Source organism: Pollicipes pollicipes, unplaced genomic scaffold, assembly GCF_011947565.3.
Source record: "Pollicipes pollicipes isolate AB1234 unplaced genomic scaffold, Ppol_2.1 Scaffold_5423;HRSCAF=6413_pilon_pilon_pilon, whole genome shotgun sequence".
NCBI lineage: Eukaryota > Metazoa > Arthropoda > Thecostraca > Pollicipedomorpha > Pollicipedidae > Pollicipes > Pollicipes pollicipes.
This window is the reverse complement of record NW_023596680.1, coordinates 4,374-16,656: the sequence shown is the minus strand read 5'-3', so window position 1 is coordinate 16,656 and position 12,283 is coordinate 4,374. Positions and strand designations below refer to the sequence as shown.

At 56.3% G+C, this 12,283-nt stretch overlaps 2 protein-coding genes across 2 annotated transcripts; one reads left to right on the top strand and one right to left on the bottom strand.

The window, feature by feature from the left end:
• Positions 1 to 2,259: 2,259 nt before the first annotated feature.
• LOC119102051 (muscle-specific protein 20-like) lies at positions 2,260 to 5,403 on the bottom strand. Its single transcript, XM_037225425.1, has 6 exons — positions 5,318 to 5,403; positions 4,935 to 4,965; positions 3,681 to 3,787; positions 2,993 to 3,097; positions 2,521 to 2,641; positions 2,260 to 2,397 (listed from the first exon to the last, which is right to left on the bottom strand). Exons 1-6 carry the CDS (start codon positions 5,401 to 5,403, stop codon positions 2,341 to 2,343), a joined length of 507 nt encoding a protein of 168 aa, XP_037081320.1. The 3' UTR covers positions 2,260 to 2,340.
• Positions 5,404 to 8,627: 3,224 nt separating this feature from the next.
• LOC119102052 (muscle-specific protein 20-like) lies at positions 8,628 to 10,965 on the top strand. Its single transcript, XM_037225426.1, has 4 exons — positions 8,628 to 8,633; positions 9,449 to 9,648; positions 9,932 to 10,052; positions 10,335 to 10,965. The coding sequence occupies exons 1-4, from the start codon at positions 8,628 to 8,630 to the stop codon at positions 10,515 to 10,517; spliced, it is 510 nt and encodes a 169-aa protein (XP_037081321.1). The 3' UTR covers positions 10,518 to 10,965.
• Positions 10,966 to 12,283: the final 1,318 nt, after the last annotated feature.

The following is a 12,283-nucleotide window of genomic DNA, read 5'->3' as shown; positions in this document are numbered from 1 at the left end:
TTTGTACATTCTTGTACGATCCGAAAAGTTCTCACCACATGCTTGTTTTCCCGAATGACGATCTTGTTTTGTTGCTATCGTTTGCTACATTTTCTTTTCGACTCAAATAACTTTTGACAAGGACTGATTTCGACGTCTATTTACGTTGAGGTTAAAATTGTTGTTCTGGCTGGCTGTTCTTCAGGTCTAAAAGTAAGTACCCCCGTCATACCCCCAGTGGCGTAGTTTCGCGGCAGAAGTTGGGGGTCTGAACAGTAAAAAATAACTGAATGTACCTCCGCCCCAAATAGTTAACGAGTAAGCTTTTCCCGGGATTTGCCCCACTTTCCTTTCAAAGTTGGGGGAGGGGCTGGGGCCCAAATTGGGAGGGGGAAAGGGCTGAAGCCCTCCCAACTGAATAGGAAACTACACCCTTATATACTCATTTTGGTCTTATCGGAGTACAGTTTTTTTTGCTTTGCGGGATAGTACCATTGGCATGTCGAACAGTGACAGCTGTTGGCATATGGTGATAAGCTACAGTCTTCACCATGTCGACATATGCCAGTCAGAGTGGGATCCTGATTTTTTGTGTGTTTCTTCAAAAGACATCCGACGCGCAGCCACAGGAACATAATAATGTATGTACAGAGTGTGCAGTTATGCTGGGTAGTTATCAGTAGTGAGCGATTGTTCCCCATGGAGATGAGCAGAGGCTGCCCCGCGCCTCTTTTTGCAGCGCCGTCTGTCCTGAGCGAGCCACATGCTCACCCGGTCCCTTGTGCCAGCCAGGCATGCGCTCGTGGACGGTGTTGGTGCTGCTCTGGGCGGCGGCCTGCTCAGCTGCCACCTTCTCCGGCTGGGGACATTTAAACTGCCGGCGCGGCGCTCACAGGCCAATCAGCTGATGGCCGGAGAGCAGCCGGGGGCGCCTGGTGACCCGGCCGTCCCGCCGCTGGCGCTCCTGTATCGGCCGGTGGGTCGTGGGACCGTCAAGGAGGATCACGCTTCTCTTGGGGGGTCTCATCGGGACGATCCTGGTGATTCCTCAAAGCAGATTGGGGAGGATGAGTAAGCGTGATTTTACATCGTTGCTTTACGTGCAATGACAAGTTTGATAGCAAATTCTCCGAAATAGAGGCTACTTACCCCTTACCCTCCTCGTTGCCCTGTCCCTGTAATGGGGGACTGGGATCAGGTCACTGCGTCTCCGTATTGAGGTCTTGTGGCAAAGCAAGAAATTCTATCATGTGTATTGTGTGGTTACCCTGTGTTGACGGGTTACGATTGCTTGAGATAAACAGCTTTGCGGTGCCAGATGCGTACGTGCGCTCATAGCACATACATTCAAAATTGCAATGAAAAGCTACACAACGCATATCGCTCAGCGGATGTGTTTTTTGACGTTCGGTTGATATAGACGCGGTGCGTTCTACCCCACCACAGCGTCTTCTGCCAGCGCGGCGCCGCCCGCGCGTGCCCAGCGGCCCCCAAGACCACTGCGTCAGCCACGTCTCCTGCCTCGTCAAGTACGCCGCCTCGTTGGCCGCCTTCACCCTGCTGCTGGTGCTCCAGTGACGTCGATGTCTTGGCCATCTTCACAGCGCTGGCGGCGCTCCATGACACCACATGGGCTTCAAATAAAGACCCCAAACGATGCGTGTTTCGTTGGCCGCGACCGCGCGATGTGTGGGACATAGGTCTTCTAACGGCTGTCACCTCAGTGGCTGAAAAGTGACGTTTGTCGGAGCTCTGAACCAACTTACCAATCGTATGCTTGAAGAGCTCTTCCTTTACATCCGAGCGGTGATATAACCACCTATAAATCATGATGAATGATTTGTGTCCACAGCAGATCAGCATAGGATACTGACGTGCTGTTGCTCCACTCCTTCTTAAGCATAATCAACATCGGGCATTCCCGTTTGTAAAGTGGGTGCATGAAAAGGCGTTCTTAAAATCAGTACAGCCAGTTGTATTTCGACACAGCCAAGCAGACGACGTAATGAGATGCATGGCCCGCTCGCCCTCAGCTTGAGAGAAACAGAACAGCGGAGATTGCCAGCGCTCTGCCTACATCCGGCGCTCTCTAAATTCACATCAATGATTACGACAAACTCGTTTTGGAAACATGGTACCAATCCCGCGACAAAACACACCGCGGAATGTTAGTAAGCAAGAACAAACAGATGACGGGAGGAACAGCGCGTGGAGGTCACGGTCGGCCTGTGACGGGTGCTGGCGGGCGGCCAGCAGAGGCCACTGCGGCGGGTGGCACCATCTGGCCGCCAAAGCTGCTCGTGTTCTGCCCGTCCCTTCGATCACCGCTGCCCTGAACACGACTCCGCCGGATACTCGGACCTATTCTGTCGGCTTGGGTCCCAGCCACGGGCCGCGCCACTCGGGGTGATGGTATGTCTGGAACGGGAGGCGACGGGAGCACGTCAGGAACGTCGCACGCGTGTCACTGACATGTTCGAAGCATACGCCGCTCGATAGACACGTGGCTGCCATGGCAGCGAAAGTGTACCTAGTGCCTACCTGTCGACCGAGGGCGAATATGGAGTTGGTGACGGCTGGAATATCCTTCTTGTCAAAGAGGTCCGTGGTTTGGAAGATGTCCAGATCAGAACAGCCGTACGCCAGCATCGCCTTCTGGAAGCTGAACAACCACGATATAAGATATCATTGGGCCCTGTTAGGGCAGCGAGCTTAAGAGCCTAACTAGGCATGTAGCCACACCTTACAACTAACTACACCAAGTGAGTCAGCTTAGACTGGCTTTGCGTTAAACGCATTACAAAAACCCGACTTTGGTTATGGGAAATCACTCGACCCACTTTACTCCAAGGGTTTTGCTAGCCATCAACATTCGCGCCGATAAACGCATAGGATAGCGGCATGCAATATATTGTAGCATTGCGGCACCAACCCAATCACATCTCATGGCTCATGTGTGGATTCGATAGTCTTCGATGGTACTCTATGGCATTCGATGGCAATTAGGACTTACTTATTGATGTTTTCCATGAACTTAAAAGAGGTTCCGGTCGTGTTGATTTTCTTGATGGAGCCGGGTGCCAGTTTGTTCATCAATTTGCACAGCACCTGCCCATCTCTAGAAGAAAAACGAGTCAGTGACGAACGAGCGCCGGCAGCCAAGTGCCTGGCTGATGACAGATGCGGCTTCACTCCGAAGCGTTAAGTGGACCGCCCAGCGCATGTGGGGCCGCAAAACACACTGACAACAGGGGCACCCATTGTAAAAAACGCTTAGCGATGTCCAACGCGGCGTCCGAGGAGCACCTTTGGTGTCGTGCGCCACACAGCGATGCCGTGCATCCTTTGAAGCCATCAGCGTGCTCATGAAAGGCACAACTCACGCCAGAGTCTGTCAGCGAAATTTTATGGCATCGGGTGATGATGCAACGAGAAAACGTGGCCGAGCGGGTGCTGAGACCATCAAAATGGAGTAGAATGCGCCCATGTGCCATCATGGCCCAAATGCGCCATCATAAATGTTGCCTTATCTCAGCAACGCAGAGTCTCCAGGTGTTGTACGAGCTCACACTACCCGACAGGCCTCTCCTATTTTGACCGAGCGCAGTGGCTGGTGTCGCCACGAAGCTGCTCAACGTCAGCCAAGCCAACTGTTCTGCACTGCCAGCCCGCGCGTGGTATGGTGAGGCGTGGCGTAGCACCTGAGGGTGACGCTGTAGTCCTGTCCAGCGGGCCACTTCTCTCCCGTGACGGTCTCGATCCACTGCTGCACCTCCGCCTCCACGCCCGGGTCACGGCGACCCACCGTCTGCGTGCCAGGAGGTCAGGTCGGGTCAGAGAGGTCTCCGCTGCCCCCCCCCCCCGGGCCGGCACACAGGTCCTGTGTTGGATGGATCCACGCCAGGGGAGTATCCGTACACGGGGTAGGGTTAGGATACCCCCTCGCGCGAGAAACGGACTGTTTCAGGCCAGCGGAATGACTGAAGGCGTCCCACCACATCATCAGTAGATCCTGCCCAGCTTGTCGTTCAAAAATAGCTCGCCGACTATGACATCAGCGATAGGTAAGACCCGGAGCTCGGGTATTTATGACCCAAGCCCAGTTTGTTGCGATGACCACGTGGGGACTACCGTCTCTATTGCCAAGAGATAAGAATAAGAAGCGGAATTCCGGAAGCCGTGGGATTGAGGCCCGGATAAATCACCTTGCTCTGCCCTGCCCTACACAAAACGATCAGCTGGCAGCTGTCCAGAGACGGCCGGCGAGGACCGACTCTCGCTGGCAGGGTGGCTTGTGGCATGCCATTGTGTGGAGCGAGAAAATGCCTTCACCATCCTGTATGACAAAGAAAGACCGAGTCCAAGTCAATTGTGGAAATGGAGCGACGCTGCCTGGCGCAGATGGCTGCAGGGCACGAAGAGCAAGCTCTGCTTTGAATGTGCTTCTGGTCTAAAGCCACTGATGCAAAACATTTGGAATCGACGTTGCAAAAAGTGGGCCAGCCGCGGTCGGCGAGGCCTTCAATCGTCACATCCCCTCATTCACACTGACACGCGGAGATAACCCCGCCGAGTTTCAGCCCCAAATCGTGACAAACAGCCAAGTGCATGTCACCGCCGGCCGTTTTTGACGTGACAGACGACCGGCTGTATGTCACCGCCCGGCCGTTTTCGCGGTCTGGGAGGGAGGGAAGGAGCTGCGTCAGGGGCCGCCACCTATCCCGACAGCGACCGTGCCGAACAGCCCGTCAGCTTGACACCATGTTGAACTCTGTCGAGGTCGACCCCGTCCGGCCAACCAGCGCCGCGCCGACGCGACCACCCCGGCGCGGCGGCAATCAGGGCGCGATCCATCAGCTCGGCGAGCTGGCCCGCGCGCCAGCGGGACATCAACGGCACGGCGGCCCGCCCCGCCCCGCCGCGAGTACCGTGCGGAGGTGGGAGCTCTGGCTCACCTGCCAGCCACGTGTGGGGGAGGCGCGGCGCCTGGCCGGGCCGGGGTACGGGTGTCCGCGGCGGACGCGGCTGAAGTTTTGGTGGGCAGCGGTGGATGGCCGCCGGCACCGGTGACGTCACGGGGCTGTTGGAGACCACGCCTTGCAGAGCTCGGATGGTGTCGTGGCGGGACGCGGCTGAAGTTTCGGTGGGCAGCGGTGGATGGCCGCCAGCGCCGGTGACCGTCACGGCGCTGTTGGAAATTACGCCTTGCAGAGCTCGGATGGCGTTGAGGGCTGAATTACGGTGATGTGCTCACTTCACGCGTAGTACCTTATTACATACGAGCACGAGGCCGTTTTTGTGGGGGTCACGACACTGGTGCTCTCGCCAGCTGGCTAACCCTGTGATGAGCAGCACCCTTCTGGCGGAGCACGTGTCGACGTCCGGTCGTGCGCGTATGCTGAGAACGAACACCTGGCGATTCATCGTGGACGTTCTCTCCGTTCTATGATGAATCTTCGATGTGATGTGCACAAACTTGACTTGTTGCTCACTGTCGCCAGCGAACAAAGTCGAAAGTTTGAAAACTTACCGGAATTTGCAGCAAAGGTATAAGACTACTTTCTTGTGATTCCGGAACGTGTCTGAACGTGTGTCTGGATTCTACGAGTGTCTAAAGAAACCATAAGACCCTTTGGTGATGAGACTCATAATCCTTCCCTTGTATCCTCCGTCTCGATTTATCCCGCATCATTCACGACGCCCCGCTTGCCCGGGGCAGCGTGCACGCGCCTGCTACGAGTGAAGCCGAAGCGCCCGCTGGTGGGTGGCCTGACTGAACGCCAAGCGCACATCTGCAGCGGAGTCCGTGTGGGGGCAAAGTTTCCGCGGTCGGGTCTCCAGGTGCGCGTAGTCCTATCTCACCGTTATACATTTTCCTTCATTCCATAGCCCTGAAACTACACGTGCTCGTACAGAACTTGTTCTGTATCGGATCTAAAGGCTGACTTTACTTGAAATCATTTCAGTGTGTTCCCTTGCAACAAAGGAACAACTTCGAATTGCGTTATGAAAAAATCATGCCTTAGGCCACTATCTCAGTCCTGATGTTTAAGCGGTTGCGACTGTAACATGGTTCGTTGCTGATGCATGCACACGGTGGCTGATAAATGTGCACTCGCTCAGCACTTTGTTAGCAAATGGCACACTTCCAAGAGGCCACTTTGAGAAATAAACACAGAACTGTCGGGAGGATTTCGTTCCCCCTCCCGCAAGTTGATCGGCGGCCCAGGCCACCATCCCACAACTTCACATGCAATGTGGAAACAACTTTGTATCGCTTTGCATGCACAACTCATGTTTAATAGATACGTGCTCAAATATATACTCCAATGGAATTTGAATCGGTGGAACATTTTGTCCCATTACATAGCTGTACGCATTGATCATACCGGATCTTGTTCAGCTTGTAGTTTACGAAAGGTGTATTAGTAAAATATCCCACTTGGCGTTTTCTCTGGTTGGTACTCTGTCAAAACCGAGCATGCCGATGAAGTTTATTTGACAGTGTGGCAGTTTGGCAGTCACATGGCAGTTTTCCCATTGCCACACCACATCCGCTCCTAAGCCGAGGAGCGCTTCATCTGGAGCGCCGATCCAGCCGGGCGCGCCGCTCCGTCCAGGCGTGCTGAGCGGTGGGGGAGGGGCGGGGGAAGGGGGGGGGGCGACGCCAGCGCCGCCGCTGCCGGCCCTGTCACTCGCCTCCGCGAGCGACGCCCGAGGCGCTCCCGCGGAACGCCAGCTGTTGAACCGGTCGCAATCAGTCGGCGTAGCCGGCGGGCGTGGCCGAGGCCGGTGAGCCGTGCCAGGGACGGTCGATGACGGCCAACAAGCGGTAGGCGGGGTGACACTTACCGGTAGTGTTTGAATGTTGTGAAACACTGGCACGTGACACTAGTTATCCGGTTGTCGACCCAGTGCGAGGCGCTGTGCAGGGTTGTGCACGTGGACTTCACTGTTATACCTACAATTCACTGTTCTTCAGCACTGGCACATTTGTTCTAATGTGAGCTCCATGTTTGCACCGGTCCCAGGTGATTGGACGGGCCTTGCATGCATGCTTGGAATATAATCGGGGAACAGTGATCATAAACATTCGAAGAGGCGATCTTGATTATACCTAAGCATCGGTCCTCCGTTGAATTTTTGCTAAATACTGATGTGCTTATATTGACTAACTAACCGTAAATGACCTGCCATTAAGTTCTTCCGTGGCCTGCTGGAATGTCTTGCCTAATCCTGACCGACGGCGGGGCTCCTGATCACCCACCGGATTATGAGTGACTCAGCTTGGGCCTATTTTGGTCGGCACCTGCCAGGGGAGCGGCGGAGGGGCGGAGGGGGGGGGGGGGGGCAGCGGGGCCGGCGGCGACCCATCCGCTCCCGGGCTCGCCGCAGCTGTTTGCCTGGTGCGTCCCGCCAATGACGGCGGAGAGATGAGATCGAATGGAAGATCCGTGAAAGCACGCAGCCTCCAACGACCCGCGGTCTCTCCTGACGGCTTCTGTAGCGACAGACGACACTGAAGAGCAGCTGGTTGGGATAAAAGGTCAACTGAGAATGCGACTCATGTTTGGTTCTGCTTTACACCTTTTTAACCCGTCGTGTCTTGGTTCGGAACGCCTGAGGCTAATGATCGCGGCCGCAGACATTCAAGGTTCGGTGTTGTGCCTCGTACATGCAATGGATATGTGTATCATGCTGAATCCGCCCCGATCAGCCAGCGGAGAGCCGGCCGCAGCACGGGGGGCGACCAGCCGGCCTCGCTCCAGGACCCGGACTGTCACGGTCCGCGGCCCGAGGCCAGCGGGTCAGAGCACGGGTTACGGGCCTCAGGTCAGCCTCAACGGCCGTGACCTCAGGCCAGTCCCAACGGCCGTGACCTCGGGTCAGACTCAACGGCCGTGACCTCAGGTCAGACACAACTGCCGTGACCTCAGGTCAGACTCAACGGCCGTGGCCTTATGTCAGACTCGACGGACATAACTTCAGGGCACGCATACCGCTCCGTGGCATGCATGGCATGCAATGGCTCACGCCGCCACGCGATGGAACAGTGGTGCAGGTCAGCTTCTCCGTGTATCGAAATGGAAAGATGAGGCCGGTGACGTTAAAACTATGAACAGCATGCGGTTCAATGATAAAGTTTCTGTCATTTGTGGAATCTGCTCGTATAAAAAAGTGTTAAGCCGCTGAGCCGTATATGTCACCACACGTGGCATTACATCTACCATGTTGCTCCTGTGTTTTGATGAATGGCCAGAGACGAACAACTGAGCTGGCGAGAAGACGGACGCCTAACTCATGGTGCCAGGTGACCACCGCAGGGCGATCACGGTGCAGGTCACGCGAGAGCACATGTGCTGCAGACGCGACCTCGGCCCATGGCCATGCTCCTTACCACGACGCCATCACACCGAAGTGATGGGGATGCCGCCGGCGGTGGGTTACCACCCACTCCGTCGTACGCCGTGTCCTCCGAACTACGTCAGAGGGGCGGACCAAACAACCGGCTGGCAGCGGCGCCGCCCAGCCGCGGCGACTTGGCACGTATTTATAGAGGCGACCGGGGCCCGATTTCAGTGTGTGTCGGCAGCCGGCTGGACGTGCCTCGCCCCGCTCCGCTCGACGCTCCGCTCCGTTCGGTCGCCATGGTGGTACGTCCCGCTGTTCGGCGGCCGTCGTCGAGCCGCGCGTGCTTCCGCGCAGAGCCGGACAGCGCCCCGCGGCTGGTGACTACGCCAGCGTGGCGGCCGTGCGCCCGTGTAAACAAGCTGCGCCGCTGAGTTCTCCTGTCTTGCGGACGCGCGGCTGCCCCGGGTTTGTTACTGTCTGGGACGGAGCATCTCCCGCCAGTCAGCTGTTCCAATGTGCGAGCACCGAGGTTTGGCAGCCCTATCCGCTGCTGTCAAGAGCGTGTACTGAGTGGCAGCAACATCACGGGATCTAAGGCATCCACGTGGTCAAATTCCTTAGTCAGCTCTTTCCTGCTTCACCACAGTGCTAATCTTACGCCTCGAAAAATTCGGACAGTCGTTTTACGCCCAGGCGTCACGGCGCGATGGTTACGCGCACGTCACGGCGCGGTCACGTCTTGCAGTTAGGTCAAAACCAGGCATGAGCAGGCGACAGCCACCAGCCGGCAGCAGGCAGTGTCCATGCGATGATATTCAGTGTAAAAAGAGGCATTCTTCCGGCTGTGCTTAGGCGATACAATCGTGGGTTGTTTAGTTGGAGACCGGGTACTAATCGCTAAAACGCCAAATAACTCTCATTGTAATATTACATCCGGCTTTCTTTTGTCTCAAGATTGAATATGTCCAAAGATAAGATATCTAAATATTGATTTTGGGTGGTGCAACATTAGAGAAATTAGCCCTCGCATATATTCAATTTTCACAGGATTATCCTCTGGTGCGTGACAGGCGCTGTCCAAAAGATAACATAATGTGGCTGCCTTCGACGCCGGCAGAAGCGGGACGCCACCCAGGAGAAGGAGGTCCTGGAGTGGATCGAGGCTGTGACGGGCCAGAAACTGCCGGCCGGACGCTATGAGGATGTTCTCCGTGACGGCATCGCCATCTGCCACCTGATGAACAAGCTGTCGCCCGGCTCCGTGTCCAAAATCCAGACCAGCGGCGGCCACTTCAAACTTCGGGAGAACATCGAGAGGTAGGCTTTCTCAGCATTCAGTAGCGCTCCATTATCACATGTCCGCCACTGGTGGGCGGCCCTTGAAATAGCATCAACACGAGCTTATCTTAGTTGACGGTCAGGCTTTTGGTGTCACGCACTTCGCTGAATTATCTCACAGTGGTGAGGAATAACCCGAAATAGGCAGAACCCGAAAGAAATTCGAATAAGTAATCACCCTGCGTAGTAATCACCCTTATCAGGAACAGCTGCGCAAACATTGTCATATTCACTACGATTACTCCCCCTCTGCGCGCTCCAGATTCCAGAAGGCGGCCAAGGCGTACGGCGTTCCCGAGGAGGAGATCTTCCAGACGGCGGACCTGTACGACATGAGAAACATTCCGCAGGTCACGCTGTCCCTGTACGCTCTGGCGCGCCTGGTAAGACACGGAGGATCACCGCCGCCAGCCGCTGATCGAACCTTGAGACTGCTCGTGTGGGCGGCTAATTTTAGCCCGGTGCCGCATTAGCCGAATTTAGCCGTCGTTTCCGACGTCAGCGGAGCGGCTGGCGGCGGTCGCCGATGCTTGGCTAACCGCTGCTGGCAGCACCCGCCCAAACAAACAGCATCGGCTCTGCCGTCCAGCTGCGTCTCACTAACGACGACCGTATCACGCTCGACGGAGGCGGCAGTCACGTGATCGGCGCCGACACTTTTCCAGACGCAGAAGCACCCGGAGTACAAGGGCCCAGCGCTGGGACCCAAGATGGCGGATGCTCACAAGCGGGAGTTCACGGAGGAGCAGCTGCGCGCCCACGAAGGCCAGCTTAATCTGCAGATGGGCTACAACAAGGGCGCCTCTCAGGCGGGCCATGGCGGCATGGGCAACACCCGGCACATGTGAAGATGCTGCTCGGGTTGAGGGTCGACGCCGGCGCGAGCCGTGACGGTCGCGGTGGTGCTTGGGATGTGTCTGATCCGGGTGAGGAGGGGAGGGGGAGGGGGGCGAGCGGAGAGCAATCTTTATGCTGAGGAGGTTCCTCTGGTTTACCTGTCGCGGCAATGTTGGACTCGTTCGTTCTTGATGTGCATTATCTAAAGTCTTTTAGTACATTTATAGAGCACAAACACGGGAAACTACGCCCTTACCACAGTTGATGCACCTGATATATACATGGAGAAAGCGGTAGCGTGCCTGCTGTGCCGGAACATTTCAATCTGGACGGTTTGAGATCACTTAGAGCCTTTCAGCTCCTAAAGCTTGCGAGTGATCGACCATTGGGAGAAGGCGTTATGCTCCGTTCAACCTCTGGTCTGCTTGTTTCTTACTGTAGGTAGAAGCTGGCGTCGGATAAAAAGCTCATTTTTGTCCGCCCATCCACGAGAGTGGGGCCCATTGAGGACAGTCTGTTATGCATCGTCAATGTGTAGGGCAGAGCGGATTGCCTGTAGCTCAGTGGCGTCGAAGCTGTGGACAAGTTGCAAGGTGTTCTTTTTTGTATGCGTCGCTCTTTAAACTTTTCTTGCTCACCGACTGTGAAATAAATTGAGCTTGTTTAGGTATTACATTTGTTTACACTCCGTTCTCCGAAGACTCCAGCTGTCTCATGGCAGCAGCAACAGCAGTGCGGACCGGTGCAGCTGGAGCTGAGCCGCTGAGACTGAAGCAGAGCAGTTTGGAGCTGAGCCCTGTCGTTGCTCGTTCGAGTGATGCCCAAACTTCTGCCCAGCCGGCCGCTCCTGGCCCACGGACGTCACGCTCCTGGCCCTCGGACATCACGCTCCTGGCCCTCGGACGTCACGCTCCTGGCCCTCGGACGATACGCTCCTGGCCCTCGGACGTTACGCTCCTGGCCCTCGGACGTCACGCTCCTGGCCCTCGGACGTCACGCTTCATTTAGCGTTGCTATGTCTGCGTCATGGCTATTTTTGTAGACGTGTTGACTAATACAAAACAGTCGCTATGTTGAAAGGAAATGTATGTAGCGATTTGTTATCGGCTTTCGATGACATCACCGACCGGCATCCGACATCAGCACCGGTACCGGCGGCTGGTCCGACCCAGTGACGTCATCGGCTGGCCATGACGTCAATGGTCAGCATCAGTCATCAACGCCGGTGCTGGGCCGGTCTGACCCAGTGATTTCATTGGCTAGTGATCACGTCACTGGTCGGCATATGACATCAGCGCCGGTGCCGTGCGGTTGGTCAGACCCGGTGATGTCATCGGTTGGCGATGACGTCACTACCCGGCACCAGTCATCAGCGCCGTTGCCGGGCGACTGGTACGACGCAGTGACGTTATCGGCTGATGATGACGTCACTGGCCAACATCCGACATCAGCGCCGGCGCCGGCGGCTGATCCGACCTACGGTGACCGTGCGACTGCGTGTGGTCCCCCCGGCCTAGCCCGGCTGGGGGCGACACCAGGGGGCGGCACCCGCTGGCGTGGCGCCATGAGAACAGCAAACTTCGCCACCCTCCGCTGCGGATTATTTACGCTGGCGCCCCCGCCGAGCATAAATTGGCGGACTGTCACTTTGGCAGCGGCACCACCAGCTGGCTTGGGACCCGCACCTCGGGACCTTTCACTAAACCGGGTAACGCCCGTCGTCTGACAGAAATGATAGAGACCATGGGTGGACGGAACACTCAGATTCTCAATGTCA